The sequence below is a fragment of the Chinchilla lanigera genome, unplaced genomic scaffold (genome assembly GCF_000276665.1).
Source record: "Chinchilla lanigera isolate Chin_1 unplaced genomic scaffold, ChiLan1.0 scaffold00021, whole genome shotgun sequence".
Lineage (NCBI taxonomy): Eukaryota > Metazoa > Chordata > Mammalia > Rodentia > Chinchillidae > Chinchilla > Chinchilla lanigera.
This window is the reverse complement of record NW_004955422.1, coordinates 13671303-13692801: the sequence shown is the minus strand read 5'-3', so window position 1 is coordinate 13692801 and position 21499 is coordinate 13671303. Positions and strand designations below refer to the sequence as shown.

Sequence of the window (21499 nt, the reverse complement as noted above, 5' to 3'; positions counted from 1 at the left end):
TCTTTCTCTTCTGCCTGGCCTTCTCTGGCCCTGACCAGGGGGCTGCGAACTCACCCACCTTCCCTCTGGAAGTGAGACCCTGAGGGCACAGGCAGGAAAGGAGAAAAGGCACCAAGTACTGTCACTGGCTGACACAGACTTGGCACAGACATTTTGGAGCCACCTCACCACACATCCCAGTGCTCTGTCCACCCATGCTTCATCCTGGATGAGCTACCACTTTCTTTCTCAAGGAACTTCCCAGGCTTTGACTACCCAGCCCAACCCTGCCCAAGGGAGGACCCTACCTTGCAAGAGGGAGTCCTGGTAGCAGACTGAGTCTGCACCTCCCCAGTCTCCCACCGACTCTTGGTATCAGCCACAGCCATGCTGGGCAGCTCTATGGAAGCCTGGCGGGATAGCTTGGGGGTCCGACCAGCAGACTGCAGAGAAGAGAGAGCCCCAGGATAGCATTAGTCAACAGCCCCCATAGAGCACATCAGAGGATCCTGGGAAGCCTCTTTTATCTTTATTTTCCCCAGGGAAGCTTTCCCAGTGCAGGGCTAGAACCACTCTGGAAAAATGTGGTTTCCTTCATTCCCTGTACTTATGAAATATGCCCTTATTTTGAAGAGTACAAATGACATAATGGCACACAAGACATGCGGGCTTTGTCTTATTGCGACTCGTGGCATAGGCGTAGGGGAACAGGGGCCTGATGGAGGGCACTGAGTGGAGTTTTGGTGGGTGTAGGGGCATGGGTTAGATGGAGGAGGGTGTTGGTTGAATAGAGGGATTTTTTTGAATAGAGGGATGGGGTTTGATGGACAGAGAGACATTGATTGGATGCAGGATTGCTGGATGGGTAGAAGAGTGCTGGCTGAATGGAAAGGTATGGATTAGAAGAAGGAGGAATGTTTGGGAAGGGAGAGGAGACATTTGAATGAACAGACGCTGATGAGATGACAGTGCCAGTTGGGTGGAGGAGCAGTGTACCAATGGAGAGGTGTTGGCTGGCTGTCTGGCGTTGATTGAATGAAGGGAGCGTTGGTTGATGAACATACCTCAATGGCCTGAGTGTACTGTTCCAGCCTCTCATCAATCTTGGAGATGGACAGTGCTGGCTGGGACTTTTTCACACTGTTACTGGAGAGCAGAAGTGTTGAGCCTCCTGTATCTCTGCCAGGACCCTTACCAGCCCACCCTGTGCCACTCCCAGGGCCCTCCAGGATCCCAGATCTCAGTTACTCTCTTCAACTCCTCTTGGAGGATCCCCGAGAGCAGACAAACATACCTCTTCTCTATGGAGCGGTTCAGGGACTCTGTCCTGTCGGCGAGCTGTGGGGTTGGGCAGAAGCATGGACCTTGAGTAGCCAAAGTGAGGTGCACACCATCCCCTAGCAGCCCCACCCATCAATCCCAGCACACACTTCCATGTCAAGAGGTTTTACTGAGCACTAGCTATGAGCAAGGGGTAGGGGGAAGCAGAGAGTATGTGGAGCACGAGCCTGGGGAGACAGAGCAGAAGCCTTTGGAGTTGACCTACTTTGGTGGTAGGGCTCAGGGGAGGTGAGCGCAGGTTGGTGGTCCCCTCTAAGACCAGGGGGCTGGGGGTCCTGGGCTGTAGACATTTCTGGTGCTGGGGACACAAAACCCACATGACCCAGTGACCGCCTCCTTGCAACCCTCCTGCCCCTCCTAGGGCATGTTGGAGCACACCCTTTCCCCTCCCTGGGCCTCAGGCCCTGTCTGGCCCTGACATGCTCCAGTCCCGGAATTTTCCCGCCAGAGAAGTGTGTCTCCTGATCAAGAGGAGGAGCTTGCCCCAGGGGTCACCAGGCTCACTGCCTCCACCCTCTGAGAATGTGGGCCTGAGGGGAAAGAGTCTAGGGCAGGGGGCACTGGGCCAGTCCACAAGGTCCACACTGTGGTACAGGAGCCAAGGCAGACCCAACCCAGGGAGAGAGGTTACCACAACCCCCGGGGAGAGCCCTCACCTCCTCCTCTGCCTCTCCAGGCTCTGCAGCCCCCAGGTGGTCCTGGACAGCTTCCTCCTCTAGGCCTGGTCCCTCCTGGCCCAGACATAGTCCCTCCAGGTGGGTTTCTATGTGATGAGGTCCACCACTCTTGTTGTCATTTTCACAGGGACACTGGCAGGACCTACTGTGTAGAAAGGGAAGCAAAGCTAATTGAGAACCACTTGATTCCCTGGTTTTGGTCTGTTCCTAGTTCTAAGCCTCAGTTTCCCCATCTGTAAAATAGGGGCAGTCAGACAGTTGAATGTTGAGACTTCTGAGATCCCAGCTTCTTTGGGGAAGGAGGCCCAGCAACCTCACCAGCAGCCGATTTTTGGAGAACCCTCTGTGTGCAGGTCCTGAAGCCCAGTTAAGAACGGCAGTCCCTGCATGGTTCCTGCTGTGCAAGGTACCCCTGCACTCACGCAGGGCCCCTCCCTGAAGCTCCCTATCCAGGCAAGGCCAGCTTCAAGGGAGTTGTACACAACCACCCCACTGGCCTGGGCTGCCTGGGCTGCCCTACTCCAGCCGTAGGCAAGCGGATCAGTATGTTGAGACAGGGAGGTGGGGTGCAGGGGTGTTTTTTGGGACTGGGTCAGCTAGGGCAGGCACACATCACTGAGGAGAGGGGCCACCGGAGAGAGGAGGCAGCCAGCTGGCAGCTGGGCGTGGCTCTGCACTTGAGCGGGACTGAACCTGGAGAAGATGGTAAATTCTTGCATTTTCCATGATTTCAGGCCCCTTGGCGGACCTGCCAGCCAAGACCCAGACCCACCGTCCAAGGTGGGCCAGGTCCCAGCCAGCGGCAGCCACACAGAGGGGCCATTCAGGAGTTGGCGGTCTGTGAGCGGACAGTCAGGTGCGGGGGTGGGGTGGGAGTGCAGGGGCTCAGGACTCTACCAATAGAGCAAAAGTGCCCCCTGCTGTTGGGCGAGAGAAGGCAGGAAGCCAGCAGGCAAGGCTACAGCTGCCCCATCTCAGAGACAGCTTGTGCAGCCAAAGGCATGAAGGGGGGAGTGGGAAACTGAGGCCAGCAGTAGGCAAGCCAGGACCAGGGCCAGGATAGGCAGATGGCTCTTGGGGTGTGGGAGCCTGGTTGTAGGTGGAAATGGGGTGGCCATGACATGGGAGAGGGCTGAACCAGAGCCCCCGCTGGCCTAGGGAGCTCAGAGGGGCCCAGGTCAGGAGAAGAGGAAATTCCCCAAGCTTGGAGCTCCCAGGCAGGACTGGGGACCCTTGCCCTAGGCCTGATGGAGCAAGGTGGGGTTGTCCTCACATGTAGCCCATGAGCTACTAAGAGCAGCTCAGACCCTGAACTGGGGGAGGGCAAGGTGAGGCTCGGGAGCAGCCCCCATCCACAGAGCCCAGGAGTTCTCTGGGCCCCCACCCATCCTGATTCAGACAGGCACACACGTCCACACATCTGGAAAGCGTGCCCCCCCCAGGCAACCTCGAAGGCACACATCTGGAAATACCTGCTCCCCTTCGTGGGAATGGAGATCAGCCAGCCCCCAGGGAGGGGGGTGCGGGCTGCAGAGCCTGCATTACGTCAGTGGGCTGCAGCTGCGTGCTGATGTGGCAACCCCCCCCACCCCAATCCCCGCCGGCCGCAGCTGGTCTGGATGGGGCCCAGGGGCCCTAGGGAGCCCAGGAATGAAATTTCCTCACCGCCCCCTCCCTACAGCCCCTCGTAGGCCTCCCTGCCGTCTCCCTCCCTTCCTCCCTTCCCTCCTTTCTCCCCCTTTAGCAGCCATGGGGCTTTTGGTGGGGGCTGGCTGGGAAGGGAGAGCAGAGGCTGCTACTCAGACATAGTTAGGGGCTCAGAGACAGTGGGGGCCCTGTCCAGCAGCCCAACCTCCGGGTCTTGACCCCGCCCCACTTGCCTGTCCTCTTGCTCCCCCTCTGGACACTTGCCCCAAGGGGGCTTGCAGCTGTCCACAGACCCCTCAGTCCCCCAGGACTGTTGCTGTTGCTCTGGCTTCTGTGACCAATCACCAAAGCCCTCGTCTTCATCCAGTTCAGGGGTCTCTGAGGGCTTCAGGCTGAGGGTGAAAGAGCAGTGGAGGGCTTTAGGGCTGAACTTCGGCATGCTCCAACCTAGCCCCACGCCCCTCCCTTGTCTTTCCCCTCAGATCCCGGGCTTCATGTGTAGGAGACCCCATCTGCCTCGTAAGTGGCTCCCCATAGTTAATCCGTGTCTGCCCTGTACTCAGAGAATTTCTGACAATAGGGCTATGCCCAGCCCGTCAGTCTGGGGCTCCCAGAGGACAGAGCTGTGCCTCTCCCTTTAGTCTTGGGCTTCCAGAGGCTGCCCCAACCCCAGGCTTATTCTTAGTGGCTTTTCACAGGCCTTCCTGAGTAGCAGGGTAAGCTACTCAGTAGCAGGGGCTAGGAAGGGCTCGCAGCCTCAGGAGTGACAAAGGACCCAGCCAAGAGGCCATGACCGCTGTAGCACCTCACCCCACCCAAATATGCTGACTCGGAGAAAATGGAACAAAACAGGGCCAAGAGGAAGGGGAGCATTATTGGAAAAACAGCCCAGCCCAGCCTCGGGGGCCTCCTGGGCCCAGGAAGGAAACGAGCCGGCTTGTGGCCGCCAACTTGGACATGGCCTCTGTGAGTCACCGGCAGCAGGGAGCTTGGGAGGGGGTCAGGGGCCAGAGCTACGTGGCTGGGGTCAGCATCAGTCCAAGCAAGGGCTGGGACCAGGAAGGGTATCCAGAACCTGAGTCAGAGCCCCCAGGAGGCTGGTGGGAGTGGGCCACTTCACGTGGCTCTGTGCACCCTCTGGCCAGTTAGGGGTCCAGCAGACAGGGTCGCCCCAGGCTGCCGACTACACTTTCTCTGAGAGCACAGTCCTTTCTGAGATTCTTCCTGTACTGGGACCCCAAAGTCCAAGGTCTGACCACCAGCACTCTGCTCTGCATAGGCTGCAGGATGCCAGGATCCAGGGTCAGGGTGGCTTACAGTGCCTCCTGCTCTGGCCACTTTGGGGACTGGCCACCCTCATCCTGGTCTTGGTCCCGCAGTTGCCTGTCTCGTTCCCGCCGGCGCCGCTCCCTGGCCACTTCTTCTTCATCCTCCACACTCCACTGGGTGGTGAGCCTGGGGAAGAGAAAGGCAATCATACTACGGCCGAAGACATGGTGCCACACAGTGAGGGTAGATAAGCCCAGACCCTGAACCAGTGCTCCAGGCCTTAATTTACCAATCTTTAGGTCATGCAAAGCAGTTGTAAAGGTGTCTCTGGCCCAGGTGGAGGACCCAGGACTGTCTTGGGGATGGAAGGGCACCAGAGACCATCTGTCAGCCTCCACCAGCTTGTCCTTGGACCTTACCAGAGGCAGGACCTAGAGCAGTGTGGCTTTGCCTCCGGGGGGATCTAGGAGGGTGCGTGGGGTCCAGGGAGTGTTGGCCCTTGTCAGCAGCCCTGACAAGTGACCATCCAGGCAGCCAGCCCCCCCCACCAGATGGGGGTACTCCATCCCATATTGGGAAGAAGTGACCCTTGTCTGGGTTTCAAGGGTGAGGAGGGCCTGTGCCTGGCCAGGCAGGGCACCCCCTGTCCCCACCTCATGTTCAGCCCATTGCTGGGGGGCTTGGATGGCACCCCAACTTCATCTCAGAGCTCACTGTGGAGTCTCTCTGAAAGTTTCTCATGGTGGGGAAACTGAGGTGGAGACAGCTGCTGTCCTCAGAGCACCCAGACACCAGTCTTCTTGAGACCCCCTCACCCCAGGGGTGGGGGCCTCCAGGGGAAGACATGGAATGGCCTGGTCCCAGAATCTGGAGCCCTTGACCAGCAGATCTCTAGTGACTGGTGTCCAGTAGGGATTACAGGCTTTGACCATCCTGAGCCCCCTCCTAGTTTGCCTAGAGCTAAAAAGGAGAGTTCGGGGGTCTCTGTTTCTCAATGCCCCAGGCCCAGGGAGCCAGGCCAGAGCTGGTACAGGGCTGGGTCTCCTTGCTGGGGTCTCAGTCCTTCCTGCCAGTGTCCGCCGCATGACCCCACAGCCCACTCCCCTCTGGGCCTCAGTCCCCTGGCCAGGCATCCTTGCCAACACATGATCTAATCTCTCCAGGTCTCCCCTAAGCCTCTCAGACGAAAGCCAGGCCTCTCCACAGGCTCCAGTGTGGGGCCTGCTCCCCCCGCTGCAGCCACATGGGACTCCAGCCACAACCTGCCCACCCGCTCAAGCTCTGCACCCCAAGCCGCCTGCTTCTTCCTCAGAAGGGCCTTCAACTTCCAGCCCCAGGAAGCCCTTAATTCCCCACACCTGGCTCCCATCACCTGGCAGATGCGGTTGGCCTCCCAGCTCCACAGTCAACAGGGGCTGCTGGACATATTCATCTGGGGGCTGTTGGCTCGGGCTGTGGCCCAGGTCCCTTTCCTATGCCCATGCACACCAGCAGCCCCCAGACGGATGTTCGGAGCAGAGCAGCATGGGCAGGAGGTGCCCCTCCCACTTCTGGGGCAGCCTCTGGGGAGTGACCCCTGGGGTATGGGTTCTGTTCCCACTTCTAGGTTTTTGGGCAGCACAGGCAGGCTTGGGTGTGCATGTGCATGTGATAGTTGTGCGTGTTTTGCCCAGGTGGATATGTAAACCAAGACCTGAGGCACAGAATTGTGCCTCCATTCCCCCTTTGGGCTGGCACTTCTTCCTACATGGGGCCAAGGGCCTTTCTCCTCTCCTTGGCTATCTCCCCTGAAAGCACAAATGTGTGCAAGTCTCTGGGGGCCCTGTCAGAAGGAGCGACACACAAAGTTATGGGGCTCACCGAGCTGCACCCTGTTCAAGCACACACGTGTTCTCCAGGTGCCCACGTGGGCACACACACACCCACACTGAGGTTTGCACATGTGCACACACATGCACACACACAGACAGCATCGACCAAGTATAGACACAGGCCCGGGGATGGGGGATCACGAAGTGGCAGGTCCTGGCCCCCACCGCCCCTCTTGGATTCCTCCGGGTGACCCCTGCCTCACTATTTACTGTTTTCTTCTACATCACCCAGACAACAGTGGAGCTGGGTCTGGCAGGAGGCCAAGGTGTGTTTTCTGGGAACATCCCATGGAGCTGGGCTCCCCGAAGGTCACCCCCACTTAGCCCTCCCTGGACAAAGCAGGGTTCAGGGTAGGCATCTCCCAGTGTCCCCCTCAAGCCCCATGCTGGGGAGAAGCCCCGCTGCCCCCCAGCTCCTGACCCAACAAGTGAGGACAAGAGGCCCGGGGGCCCCTTCCCCTGCCTCCTCCCTTCCCGCCTGCCCCAGGATATGAGTAATGCGGCCCCCTCCCCATGACCTCACCCCCTCACTATTCCACAGCTGGGCTCCGTTCTGGGAACTGAAAGGGGGTGGCTCTCCTGGGGTGGGGTGGGGGCCTCTGGCCTGGGAAAGGCGCCCCCCGGCCAGCGGCCCAGACCCCTTGGCACGCTCCACGGGGCTGTCAGGGCTCTGGCGATGGCCGCCCCGCCCGTGGCCCTGGCCCGGCTGAGTGCAGCTGCGAGGGATTTGGTGTTCCTGTGCAAATGCAATCAGGCCATTTCCTGTCTGTTCTGGCTCTGTGGCCTGGGGTTCAGCCTGAGGGGCCAGGAACGTGGGGCCCTGTCCCCCTGCACCCGCCACATCCCAGGGTCTGGGGGGAGGGCAACTTGGTCCTCGCCCAGGCCCAGCAGTGTGTGCAGACCCCCAGACTGCTCCCTATTCTGAGTGGGGTTCCCAGAGCTTAGAGTGGTCCCTGTGGCCAAGTCTACTGCTGCCACCTCCCACTGGGGACACAGTGGGACACAGTCCCCCTTCTATCTCCTCTGTTCCGCCCCCCATTTACCCAACTCCCTAGTCCCAATCAGGGTCCAAGGATACCCGTCTTAGGTCCAGCTAGCCCCTTCAGCTGTCCACCCTCTTGTTCCTCCCTCAGAGTTCCACTAGGGGCTCAGGCCTCCATCCCTGTCCCAACTCTGCCCCCTACAGGCAGCTCGTGGCTGACCCGTCCAGCTATCTCTAAAAGGTCAGCTTCACGTTTTGTTCCCGGTCCTGGGGAGAGTTCAGGTTTGGGCTGGGGCCAGGAACCAAAGCAAAGAGGTGCGTGTGTGTGGCAGGGCGCCTTCCTCAGGCTGCCTGTAGGGAATCCCACTACTCCAAGCCTGCTGGACACCACAGGGCTAGAGGTGATCAGGAAGCCTTGGGCTTTCTGAGAGCACCAAGGTCTCTGTTGTTCGCAGGAGCCCACCCTCCTGAGATCTCATATGCTTGGGATCCTGCAGGTAATCACAGAACCCCTAGGAGGAGAAACAGAGCAAAGAGAAAACGAGCCCATGTACAGACCTCCTTGGGGCTGGCTCCAGGGCCCAAACCAGGACATTCACAAGCAGGGGGCGAAGACCAGAGTTTGTCTGGGAGACCAAAGAAAAGGTGGCTGCAGCAGGGCAGCACCTGCGTCCCATAACATAGGATGCCACTCATGAAGCCTTTGACACGCTCTGTGGCGGTTCAAAGCCAGGGTCCTATCCTTGGGGAAAGCCAAGACAGGTCGCAGGTGTGGCCTGCCGAACTGTTACCCCCCCTGGGGAGGCAGTGGTACAGGTAAACCCGAAACATACAGCCCCAGGCCAGCAGGTGGGCACTGGTACAGGTGGGCAGGAGGGCCAGGGTGAGGGCACAAGAGCTTGGCCCAGCACACCCTTTAGGATGGGCCCTGTTTGTGTCACACTTTCCCTGGTGTGTCTATGACATCTTAGGTGTAAAGGGGATGGAGGCAAGCCTTTTCCTGTTGTCATGGGCTGGTGAGGGAGGGGGACCTCTCACGGGGCAAGACCCTGGCTCCACTGTCCAGGGAAGTCTCATGATGAGTTGGTTGTAGGGGGGAGGTGACCTTGAATTTGAGCAAGGATCCTCGGGCCAGAGAGAAGGGAGGGATAGGGCAAAGGAGGAGCCACAGAGCCCAGAGGTACTGTCTCTAAGGTCCACAGGGGCAGCTTGGGAAGGAGACCAACCAGAATTGCATCCTATTAGGAAGTCCTGGGTGAGCTGGGGAGGGCCAGTGAGACTGGATATGGGGGAGGATCTCGGCAAGAAGGACCAGAAGGGAGAAGTGAGGGCTAGGCTGGGAAGAAGGACAGGGAAGCAGCCTCCAGAACTGCCAGGGTGTCTATTCCGTGTGAAGCGTAACTCAGGGTGCTGGATGTGGGAGACACTAAGTGAAGTCCAGTATGCAGCATGGGCCAGGGGGCCTTCCTGGTGGTGGTGGCACTGACTGGACCCTACTACCACTGGCCCCACTAGGCCTGGGGTGGGCCGCCTTGGAAGGACCCTGGTAGCAGCAACCTGAGCTGATCCGAGGTGACCAAGAGGAGCTAAGCTGGAGAGCCCAGGGATACCGTGCCCTCCAGGCACAGCCCCTCAGGTCTCCCTCAGGCTCCACCAAGGATGCTGTTCCACTCGATGCTGCCTCCACCATGGATTTTGTTCATCCAAGTGGAAAGGAGAGCTCAGGAGTCACATGGTTCAGGTCCCCAGACTACCTCCCCCAAGTCCCTAGAAACCCAGACCATCAGCAGCCCCTCAGGCTGCAGTGTCCCCATCTATCAGTACCACAGGAGCTAATGTATGACAAGTGGCCAGCCCCACTACTGTGCAGTCAGTACACATGGTAAAGTCTTTTATGACCTCCTCAGGGTTATTCATGGAAGGGATGGCCCTGAAGGGCCATGACATCCTAGGGATAAGGGGCAGGCCTTGGGAAGGTCACAAAGTATACAGCAGCTAAACTGGAGGCTATGGGAGCCACAGAAGGTTCAGGAGAGAGGCACAGAGGACGTAGAGCCAGGAGCCTCTGGCTGGCTTGTGGAGGGCAGGTGGAAGAGAGAAGAGAGTACTGAGCCTGCTGCCATCCTTAGGATGACCTGGGATGAGACCTTGGGGGGAAGGGCTTTTGAGTGGAGAAAACTGCAATCCAACTGGATACCCAGGGCCCCCTACCCAGGGGAAGTGAAGGAGAGGCCAGCAGGTAAAAGAGCCAAGGGAGGTCAGAATCGGGGGCTCCCAGAGGGTACACACTCATCCTGGGCAAACGAGAGGGACTCCTGCCTAGGGTGTGCTAGATATAAGTAGGGCTGGGGCGCCCATCTCCACTTATCTTGCTGGTATCGAGACCCCAGATCTCTGGGGCTGCTGGACCACATCAGGGCAGGGCCCAGCCAAGGTCGCATGCCCCTCACCCCACCCTCGGTCCTTTGTGGCCTTGGTGGGCAGTCCCGTCTGGGAACCTGCCTGGACACTTGCCCGCAAAGCATGGGGAGCCAGCTGACACTCCAAAGGGTGCCAACGGGGGCTGGGTATGCAGAGTAAGCAGGGGAGGCCGGCCCCGCCCTGCAATGCTCTCCCCATACCTTGACCTTGTGGTCCCTGCAAGGTTGTGACTCAGGATTCCCGGGAACAGCAACCAGAGAGGAGGCTGTGAGGAATTCTGCAGGAATCAGGGATTTTGGCTCCCTCCCTCAGACCAGGAGGAGGCGCTGTGCACTCTGGGCAAGCAGCAGCCCTGCTCTGAGCTCTTGGATAGGAAAAGCTCTCTGGTAAAAAGGCCAGACAGCCCATAGGGCTTTGCCTCACTCAAGTACTAGCGGAAGCAGTCCCTCCCCCAGCCTTTCGCCGCCTTTACAGCCTGTGTGGTCCCCACAGGCATCTTCTCCCTGTTGGGGGCCTCTCACTGGCTCTACCCAGAGCTCCCAAAACCTAGGAAGCTCAGCTTGTGCTGTAGTCTTTTCTGTTGTGTACTGCCTAGAGCTCAGGGACAAGAGGCCCTGCTGAGGTCTGCCGCCTCCCCCCCCTCTGGGCTCAGGCAGACTTCGGGCCCCAGCAACCCTCCTGCCCGCCAGCCTCTTCCCAGCCTTTGCCCCACCTGACACCTCTCAGAACATTGGCCCTGGTGTCCTCTGTGCAGGCTCCAGACCCAGCCCATCCCTGAGTCAGCTGGCTGCCACACTCAGCTCTCATCCTGCTGGGCAGCTCCCCGCACCCATTTTATAGCTGCGGAGTAGAGTCCAGGAGAGTAGGGCCAGGCCTGGGGTCTTAGCACCAGCAAGAAGAGTTGGCAACCGGAACCTCAGCCCTGCCTGGCCCAGCTCTGGCTGGGCTCCCCTTTCCCCTCATGATACTGCCTGCCCACCAAGCTCCACTCCAGCTGCTACCCGGACTGCATCTGGCTGCCCTTCCCAACCTGGGGTGAGCTGCCACGCTGCTGTCCTTCCTTCTCACAACCTGCTCCAGCGCCTTCCTCTCTCCTGCTTTCTTCTCCAATGCTTCCTTCCTTAAGATGCTAGGGACCCTCAAGACACCCTGAATTTCCCCCAGCCCTCAGGAATCTTAGACAGACCAAGTGCAGAGCTGCGGAGCCCGTGGGAGGCCTCAGGGCACAGAGGAGACCCCTTTTCCGTGCCTCTGGGGAGGGAGGTTGGCGTGACATGTCCTTGGCGGGTGTGGTGATGGGGAGAAGCTGCTCAGGATGGGGCAGCAAGTGTATGCACAGGCACCTGGGAGACAGCAGACAGGTGGGTACCCCAGAGCCTGATCGGACTCCAGCCCTCCCGGAGACCAGAGGCACAGCCCCGGCTCCCTGTGACCCTAGTTCTCGGCACATTCCAGCTCAGTCTCAGCTGCTCCAGCCTTCCTACCTCTGGGGTTTTGGGGGAAGGGGTTCGTGCCCCCTGGGTCCCCAACCTCCTGTATTCCACACGCACCGAGTCCCCAACCTGCCCCTACCCCCACCAAAACTGAGGCTGCCTTTGCTGCCTATTTCCTGCCCACTGCCTTCCTAGACTTGTTGCCCACTCAGCAGAGACAGGCTGGGGAGGGGCCTCCCATTGGTGGCCGCTGCTCAGGGCCCCTGTGATGCTTGCACCCTGGAAGTTGTCACAGGACCGCATCTCGGGACCACACTGCTCCTTCGGAGCCCGGCTGAGTACCGGCAGATGATCACAGCCCAGGCCTGCCCACCACACCAACCACGCCACTGGGAAACCCCTCACTCTACCCTAAGGCCCTTGGGAAAGCTGCCAACCCATGAGCAGACACTCTAAATTTCAGACAGTTAGGGCCAAGACACCTTCCTCATAGGAGCTGGTAGATGGTCTCTGCAGGACCCTGAGGACTCAGTGAGATTAGAAATGGGATGCCCTCATCCCCCCATGTGCCAGCCTGTCTATCCCACACTTCTCTCAGAGGCTGAGCCAGGGTCTATCCACTCTGTCCTCAAAGTGGGGTCCGGAGATAAGTTGAGTTTCCTACTGGATGGCCCATCACCTCCCTTGGTCAGAGTGCCCTACCTCTTATGATGTGCTCCATGGTTAGTCTGGCTCCGCAGCCTCCTTGCCTTGGTACTGTGGCTCTTCTACATCTTGGCCGCATCTGCTCAGCCAGGCCTGCCCCTCGGGGCCTAAGCTTGGAAGTCAGAGCCTCACCCTCCTCCCAATTCGTCTTGCTGGTTGGATCCCATGTGACTGCAGCTCCTTCTGGCCCTGGGCTAGCACTCTCTCTCACGGCTCATTCTGCACACTACATTCATGAGTCTGCTTTCTGTGTCACTGACCACAACGCCGCAGGGGCTGGGCCAAGTACACGGCAGCCCTGGAGACCTTCTCGGCACCCTCGCCCCACCATCAGCAAACTCCAGTCTTGCTCGTGCCTGCCGACCTCCTGGGGAAGGAGGTGAAGGGTCGCGATGCCTCGTCTCCTTTCCACCCTGGATGGTGCCCAGCAGAGCCTGTGGCTCTGGTGGCAGGCTGCCCTGGCAGAGCACTCACGGTGCTCACAAGGAGAGGCTTGGCACACTCCCTGGCACGCGATTGTGGCTGGCACCAGCCTGGCCTCTGCCATCCCTCCTCTTCCCTCTCTGGCCGGTGTACTCAGATCCACCTCTTCCCGAAGGCCCGGCGCATGGCCGTGCCCGCAGATGGTTCCCAGACACCTCCCATCCCCCACACGGTCTAGCCCGGCTATTCATGGGGTAGGAGTCAGCCCAGCTCCCCCAGTGCCTGCTCCCAGCCCTGCCCCTAGGGCACCTCAACATTCCTGCTCCAGCCTCACCTTGTCTGCTCGACGGAGCCCTAGGGTCCCTGCCCGGCCCTTGGCCTCCTGAAAACTCTCCAGGAGCCCTACCCTTCTGTATTAGATGACTCCTGGGGCTCCGAGAGGCCTGGCCTCAAAGCAGCCCCTCATGAGTCTCCAGTGCGAGGCTTCCCAGTCCTGTGCACCAAGGCTGCAGACCCCCTCCTGCCCTGGGGCAGCGGGTGAGCCTACCCACCTCCCCGAGCCTCGTCTTTTACTCTGCACAAATGGAGCCCGCCTCAGAGGGCTATGGGGGTGTCACATCTCCCGATATCACAGCAACTGAGGGTCGCTCCGATAACCAGCTCTGGTCCTTTCACCTGAGTTCTGGCCAAGACCAGAGGCTGGCTCAGAAGAGGCACATTTAATGGGACAAAGTAGGCACTGAAAGCAGCCTGGATGCTCCCCGCATCCTTTTTATTGGTCGGCTGTGGACCAGAGGGGCAGTGTCCCTGGAGGACCAGGGGCATCAGTGGCATGATGAGGTTGACCCCTCAGCCCCTGAGAACCAAGTTTGAGGAAACCAGGCTGTGCCAGGGCAGAAGAGCTTCCCCGCAACCTGGGAATCGGGGCAGGGTCCTACGCAGGGAGCCCAGTCGAAGTGCACGAATCCTGCCCTCATCCAATGGGAACCAGCCTCTGCCTCCCTCCTGCTTTCTCCTTCCCTGTGGCTTCTTTTCCTTCCTCCACTTCTCCGCCATTACCCTTCTCTTGTGGGCTCTGCGCCTTTCTCCACCAACCCTGTTCCCTTCACTTCCTCTCCATTTTTCTTCCAAGGACCAGGAGCAGGGCCCGCCAGCGCCAATACCCACCCTATTCGGCCTCTTCGGGCCTTGGTTTCAATCTGCCAAGGGGGGACAACAGAAGATCTTCCTGCCTAGTGACGATGGCACCAGGGAGCCCACTCATCCCCCTCCTCTTGCACCACGGCCTGCCCCCTCTACTATTCCTCCAGATTCCTCCTTGCGCCTCCACTCTGAGGGCCCTCTGCCCCTTACCCTACCGTCCTCGGTCTTCTTGCCTTCTCGTTTCTTTCTCACTTTTCCTTTCCCACCCAGTAGGGCACATCCTTAAGAGGGGTCCCACTTCCCCTGGGGCCCCTAGCATCCTGGCTCCCAGGCATAAGCATCTCCAACCTGGGCACCTTCTTGCCTGTCTTGGGCATCAGCCGACCTCATAGCCACACTGTCACCTCTCCGAGTAGCATCCCCCACATCAGTCCCACCAGGAGAGGACTAGGGTCTGACCCCACTCAGCACCCAGCTGGGGAGTGAGTGCCACCCCTTCCTCCATGCCCCCAACCCCAGGCTACAGAGGATTCCAACTCCCAAGCCCTCCCCCAACCCCTGACAGCCCCTGTGCCCACCTGCCCTCTGGAGACCTCCGTAGTCAGACCCCAGCCACGGTCCTCTGCTGAGCCACTCTGAGATGGATGAAATGTCCCTGGGGGCAGCGCCCCTCCAGCCATGCCAGCTCTCAGGGTGCCCCCTTTGGGCTCTGGAAGCAGCTTCGGGTAGACAAGTGCCTGGGTGCCCAGGGCTCCCTGGTCGCTGCTTGCTGCCCGACTGCCCAGCTCTGATCTGCCGGCTGGGACTGGAGCCGGAACCTCCGTCCTCTGGGCTCTGGCCCTGACACCCTGCCCAAGGGGCTGGGCCACTCGGTCCCTGTACCCCCTGCTGCTGGCTCTGGGCAGGATAGGTTCTGGCCAACAGACTCCTGAGCCTGTAACATGCTGCCCACCAGATGCCCAGCCTTGCCAGGGTGGGAGCCGCCCCACCCTCAGGATCTTGGGCCTCATGGGCCTGGTGGCCACACCCCCTTGGACACGGTGGCCTGGAGCCCTAGCTTCCCCACCCCTAGGGGCCAGCCCAACAGGCCACCATCCTTATTCTCTGTCCTGCTGGCCACGCTGGGCTCCCCAGAGTCCCCTGAGCTAGGTGCCCGGGGTTGATGCCTGCCTGAGGGCCTTAGAGTCATGGACACAGGCTGTGTGTCTGGCATGATGTGTACCCGGAGTACCAGCGCAGAGGGCCACTGTCACCCAGCAAGCCTCTGTTAAAAGCTGGGCACAGGGCTGGGACCAAGTGCCAGACAGTATGTCTGCAGTGCAGCCTCTTCGCTTGGTGCCAGTTACCAGGTGCCAGCTACCAGGTGCCAGCTACCAAGGGAGGGAAGCTTACTCCCTTCACAAAGCCCATTCTGTGGGGGCCACAGAACCAGGAGGGTGACCAAGAGTCTGGGTGAGCTCTGGGAGGGGGAGGTCACCTTGGGGTCTTCTGACTACCCTTAACCCTGGCTGGCCTAAGTGGTGCCTGACAGGGCCTGACTCACCAGGGGCAAGCAGGAGGGTTATGGGGTGAGACAGATGCCCCATACCTAGAAGGGGGGGAACTTGGCACCTAGCAGGGTTGCCAGTCCCCAGATCTGCCCTGCCAACCTAAAACTTGTGCCTGCAGACGCTGGGAACAGACAGCTTAGAAGTCCTGTCTGGTGGCTCCATGCCGAGCTCCTGCTTACACCTTGATGTAGGAAAGGAATGTGGGCAGGTGGGAGACAGTTTTCCACGGGCCACAGCATCCTTTCAGGGAGCTTCAGCTGGATTTGATTTACACCTGGCCCTTCTGGAGACCATCTCAGAAAGGATGGGCAGGGCCCTGTACCCTGGCATGGGAGCAAGTCAGGGACCCCAGGAGAGGGGTCTGGAGAGAAGGGGTGGATGTGGGAAGCAGCTCACCACTGCCTACTGGATGACCTGGCACAAGTTGCTGTTGCTTAACCTTTCTGGGCCTGGTTTTCTCATCTGCCTGACAGAGACAAGGTTTTCTCATCTGTCTGCTGGAGCTGGGGGATGTGGAAATTTTTGCATGCTATAGAGATGTGAACTATGGTCATGGAGTGTGTAGGAGATGTCACTGTTCCAGGTGGTAGCATGCATGTATGGGTGAGTATATGTGGGAGTCTGCACCCTTGGCCCAGGGTCAGGGTCCTCGAGGTTGTGAGGGTCAGCATGTACTCATGAGCATCCCCTCACACTGCTCGCTCCCCAGCTCACTGCTGCAGGCAAATGTGCTTTCCTTGGTCTCTACAAGGCCTTGCTGTGCTCCATGCCTCCCTCCTATGCTCAAAGGGTCAGCATGTTCTGTTTCTGCCCCCTACAGGCCAGCAATCCGTCTGCCTTCACCCCGACCCAACTGTACCCAAGGCCATGCTGGGGCTGCAGGCCCTTTGGAGCCAGGCAATGGCCTGACACAGGGCATAGGGCAGAGCCAAAGACCCAGCTGGCTGACGCTAGTGGCCAAGGCATGGGAATGCAGACACACAGCCAGGCCCATGTGGCTCCTGTCAACACCCAGGGTGCTTTGCTCTTTGCTCCTAGGCCTCAGCTTCCCTATTTGCTAGGTGTCACTGGTGAGCCAGGGATCTGATGCCAGCCACTCAATTCCCAGGCCACAGAGCTCCCCCGAGGACCGGGAGAGGGGACTGGGGACACATCCCACAGGGCAGGGGGTTGGGAAGTGAGGGTCCTGGGCAGCCTGGAGCTGAGCCATTGAGATGCAGGAGGAGGGGCTCACGGGGCTCAGGGTAAGTGGGACTGCAGGGAGCCTACCAGCAGGGCGACCTGGCCCTGGGCTAGGACCATGCCAGGGTGAGCATTTGGAGAAGGCCATCTCTCTAGATCCACATGGACCCAGCAAGCAGGAGCTGGTGTACCCCAGGCCACTCAGACTCTGTTCAGCAGACCCCTATATCCCTGTCTGTACCCCTAAGCCCACCAAAGGGGACCGGAACTGCAGTGCACGGGGGTACTGAGAGATGCTTGGTCTGGAAAGAGCCAGGAAGAAAAAGAATTGTTCTTCCAGTCAGGGAGAACCATGGCAGGCTTCCTGGAGGAGGTGGCATTGCAATCCGGAAGGCTGAGGAAGAAGAAGGGCAATGCAGATAACTCAGAGTGGCTGACTGGAGTGGGGTGGCTCTGAGCCCTCCTTGTCTGAGTTCTGAGGGGCTGCAAGGCCTTCAGTATCTGTGCTCTCACCATGACCCTGCCAGGGGGGTGCCACCACACCATACTTTACAGAGGAAGAAGCAGGCTGACAGAGAACTCTACACTGCCAGTCAGCAGCCAGTGAGCCAGAATTCCAAGACCCAAGCGCTCCTTGGGCAGCAGTGCCTCCCACACAGGCCTGGACACCAAGGGTGGCTGGTGGATGTGGCTCCAAGTCCAATGCCACCATCTGTAAGGCAGGGTGACTAACTGCCCCGCGGCCAGCAGCAAGCCTCCCCGAGGCCCTGTTCTCTGTCCCCAGGATGGTGAAGGCTATGAGCAGAGATGGCCAGGCAGGTGAAAGGAGAAGGAGAATGCATTGCCAGGGCTCAGGAAGGCAATGGCCTCGTGCTGCAGTGCACGTGCTCACCGCCGGCTTGGCACCCTTGGGGCCTGACTCGGGAAGGAGCGAGGCCAGGGCAGCCCCATATCCACCGGCCCAGCTTAGCAGGCCCAGCCCAGAGCAGTGGATGCCTCCATGCATGGCGGCACCATGGGCACCTACCCTGGGCCAGGTCATGGACCTACCTCAGGAGCTGTTCCAGGCCCCGTCTGCTAGAATTCCTCCTCAGGAGCACCGAGCCACTCATGCTGCTGGCCGCTAATGGGGCGGCTGGCGACCTAGCCTGACCCCAGCCCTGGGGATGCCGCCTCCTTCAAAGGCTCCTGTCTTGCTGCTGCTGCTGCTGCTGCTGCTGCTGCTGCCGCCGCCTTTAGCTCTCCTCCTGTGCTCTCCTTTCCTTTCTTTCCTCTCCCTTCTTTCTCTTCCCCTCTTCCTTCCTCTCCTCTCCTCTCCTCTCCTCTCCCCTCCCCTCCCCTGCCCTTGCTCTCTGTGCTTCTGCCCCCCTCTGTGTCTGGCTGTCTGGTCTCTCTGGCTCTGATGCCCCTTCCCTGTGTCTTCTGTTTGTCTGGCTGTCTGATGGATGTATGTCTGTCTCTGTGACCTTCTGTCTGTCTATCTTGGCCCCCTGGCCCTTGAGGTGGTGGTCTTGGGCTAGCTCCCAGCTGGCGGCCCTGAAGCCTGCCCACTGTCCCCGGGCCCTGCCTCTGTGGGTCTCACTCCCCTCTCCTTCCTCAGGACGCTTTGCAGCTGCTTCCCTTTTGTTCCCCCAACCCCCTTCTCCGCCCCCCTTGGTCTCCTCCACCTCCACCTCCTCCTTCCGAGACTAGTAAAAATGTCAGAGAAAACCCTCCCAGCCCAGCAGCGTGGGGACTCACTGGACCTCGTGGCCGCTGGTGGGCAGCATGGCTGCCTCTTCCCTCCCTCCCCGCCTCCCTCTTCCCCTTCCCCTCCCTCCCTCAGCCACCTTGGCAGCCCACACCTCCCCTGCCCACCACGTGGCTGTCTCCCATCTCTCCAGTACCCAGTCCCTGCCAGGCCTGGCCTTGGTGCTGGCGCTCTCTGTCTGGCCTAGCACTCCTGCCTGCCTCCACTCTCCTCTGCCCTCTGCTCCCCTTCTCCCTGCAGACCCCCTCTCCCACCCTGTCTTCTCAGTCCCCCCCCATCTCTTCCTCTCCCTCCCTCCAGGTCTCCATTTTGCTCTTGTTTATTCCCAGCCCTCTGCTCTTGCTGTCATCCCAAGGGGAGGCTGGGCACATCAGGAATCCTCCTGGCCCCCAAATGGGAAGGCTGCCTCCCTATCCCCAGCACCCCTGAATGGCATGCAGAGCAAGGAGACCTGAAACAAGAAGCACACACACGTCTCCCCTTGGGTCCACATGGTCCACAGAAGTGGTCATGGGCACTGGGCTGGCTGGTGCCCTCACCAGCTGGGCCCCCCTTGCCCTGTGCTCTGGCCAAGGCAAGAGAAGGAAGAAGCAGCCCAGCCCAATGTTGTTCTGGTTGGGCTTAGTCACCGTGACTCACTCGAGAACACAGGGGCTAGTGGCTTGACAAGGGGAGGGACCAGACCTACATTTGAGGGGAGTCAAGTGGGCCAGCAGACTTATATCCCGTAGTTCATCCTACTCACTAACACAGTCTCTGAGAAACTGGCATCACTGTACCCATGTACCAGACAGAAAAACCAAGGCTCAGTTAGCAACCTTGGTATCCAAGGTCACAGAGCCAGGGCCTGGGCCTGCTGACTGCTGGGCATCCAGTACTGCCCTAGTATATCTCTGTGTGTACAGCCAGGCAGCCCTCAGCAGCTCTGTCTCCATGTCACAGAGAACCATACCGTCCTCTCTCATGCCCAGCTAGCATAACCTGTGGCTGGGTCAGTTATCAGGGCTGTGGGACACTGAAGAATACTGAGTGGACCAAGAACGAGATCATGATAAGGTGGATGAGTGGCTGAACATACACAATGAGTCATCAAGGGAAGGCAATGTGCAGCAGAAATAGGAGCAGGGATTGGAAAATTCCACCGGGGCCAATTCCACAAGGGTCCATTATTACTCAGGTCTGCAGTGACTCAGGTAGTGGGCGGTGGGTGGAGATTGTCAGGGTCAGGAAATCTGCCCCATCCCAACACAACAGGCTTGGTCCCCAGGCCAGTCTTGTGGAGGAAGCACACAGCTTCTCCCTTCCCTCCGCACTACCCAGGAGCCAAAAAATGTCAGGTATACAGCAGAGATGGCTGTGTCCACTGCCTATCCTCAGCATCACCGAGCTGGAGGGACCTCAGGATCTGATGCAGCACAGGCAGGGAGGAAGCAGGACTGGGTCTTGGATTGACCCCACATTTAATAGGTCACCCAGAGGAACCTAGGTCTCCAGCCACAGACTGCCAGGAATAAAATGTGGCCAAGGAAATTTTGGTTCAAAAGAAGGAATACTGGCACAGAGAGGAAGGCTGCCTTGGGACGATTTGAGTTTCCTGTTGCTAGAGAACGGTCAGAATTGTTGACAGGTGGAAGGTGGCAAGAACAGATCTTTAAAAATAGTGGCCAAGATTCATAGTTTTACAACTAGGACATGTTCTAATATGGTGAATGGGGTTGAGTTTTAATGCCAGCTTTACTGTTATTTGCCCATCCATCCATCCGTCTATCCATCCATCCATCCATCCATCCATTCATCCATCTATCCATCCATCCATCTATCCATCCATCCATCCATCCATCTATCCATCCATCTATCCATCCATCCATCCATTTCTCTATGTATCCACCCATTCATTCCTCCCTGCCTCTATTTATCCTCTCTTCATGATGCCTGTCTTTGTATGTATCACTTATCAATCTATCAATTTCTCACATATCTGGTCATTCACTTATGTATATAAGTTTTTTTAAAAAAATTATTTTAAAGAGAAAAAAAAAAAAAAACCAGCCAGGTGTAGTGGTGCACGCCTGTAATCCCAGCACTCAGGAGGCTGAGGCAAGAAGGTCAGAGACCAGCCTGGGCTACAAAGTGGGTTCAACACCAGCCTGACCTGCATAGTGAGACCCTGTCTTAAAAATACCAAAAGAGAAAAAAAGAACAAAAAACCCGAAAATTTCAAAACAAAATAATAGGAGGGTAACAATGGTTAATACACTGCATATTGTCATCTTTAAATTAGTCACTCAGAGTACAAGATATCGGCATTTAATTGTCCAAACAATATTAGCACAAATATATAAGCTTTAATACAGCCTTCCATTCAAACATACATATATACACACATACATATACACATACCCAAGCCAATCCATCTCTCTTTACATTGGTTGCAAGAATCATCCACCATCCATCCATCCATCCATTCATCCATCCATCCACTTAACTGAATGTCAATATGTGCAAAACATTTGGAGCAGCTAGCAGGCCATTTATCCATTTGGGACACAAAAACTACTCATTACATGTGAATTACTACTATATTTTCACCTATTAATCTATACGTCTAGCTATGATGCTTTCTTTAATACATGCTTCAGTCTCCAAACAGCCTTCTGTCTTTATTTTCATTCATCTGTCTGAATGTTTTATTTTTCCATGCCATTTGTATACCCATTTATACATTTGTCTACCTATCCATCCACTTGTTTGCTGATCTCTCCTCCTAGCAAAGACACCCATCCAATCATGCACACACATCTGTATGTATCCTTCTGAGCACATAGTCATTCAAGCGAGTTAATATTTAAAATAGTTACTGAAACACGGTCAGCCTCAGTCAATGTCACTTCTTGCTTCCTTCCATTCATTTGTTCATCCCACGATTCTCCTATTTACTTATTCACATATTTATCCATTGATCCATACATTACCTCAACAGATTTTTACTGAACCCCAGGCACTTTTAAGGTGCTGGGGATTAACAAAGTTCACAGGGGCTGGGGATTTAGCTCAGCGGCAAAGCGCCTGCCTGGCAAGCGCAAGGTCGTGAGTTCAGTTCCCGGTACCGGAGAAAAAACCAAAAAA

The 21499-nt window shown here is 58.0% G+C and overlaps 1 protein-coding gene across 4 annotated transcripts in view; it reads right to left on the bottom strand.

The window, feature by feature from the left end:
- Positions 1-21499, bottom strand: part of Lsp1 (lymphocyte-specific protein 1) — a 33089-nt gene that overhangs the window by 4881 nt on the left and 6709 nt on the right. Inside the window, exons 1-8 of one of the 4 annotated variants that reach the window (XM_013514167.1) lie at positions 17674-17864; positions 4962-5099; positions 3878-4036; positions 1977-2142; positions 1526-1618; positions 1274-1317; positions 1044-1125; positions 288-422 (exon numbers count right to left, since the gene is read on the bottom strand). In XM_013514167.1, the coding sequence (XP_013369621.1) occupies positions 288-422; positions 1044-1125; positions 1274-1317; positions 1526-1618; positions 1977-2142; positions 3878-4036; positions 4962-5099; positions 17674-17735 (879 nt within the window). In that variant the 5' untranslated portion in view covers positions 17736-17864. Of the gene's footprint in view, positions 1-287; positions 423-1043; positions 1126-1273; positions 1318-1525; positions 1619-1976; positions 2143-3877; positions 4037-4961; positions 5100-17673; positions 17865-21499 lie in introns of those variants that run through there. The other 3 variants (XM_005384187.2, XM_013514169.1, XM_013514168.1) reach the window with 3 other exon arrangements.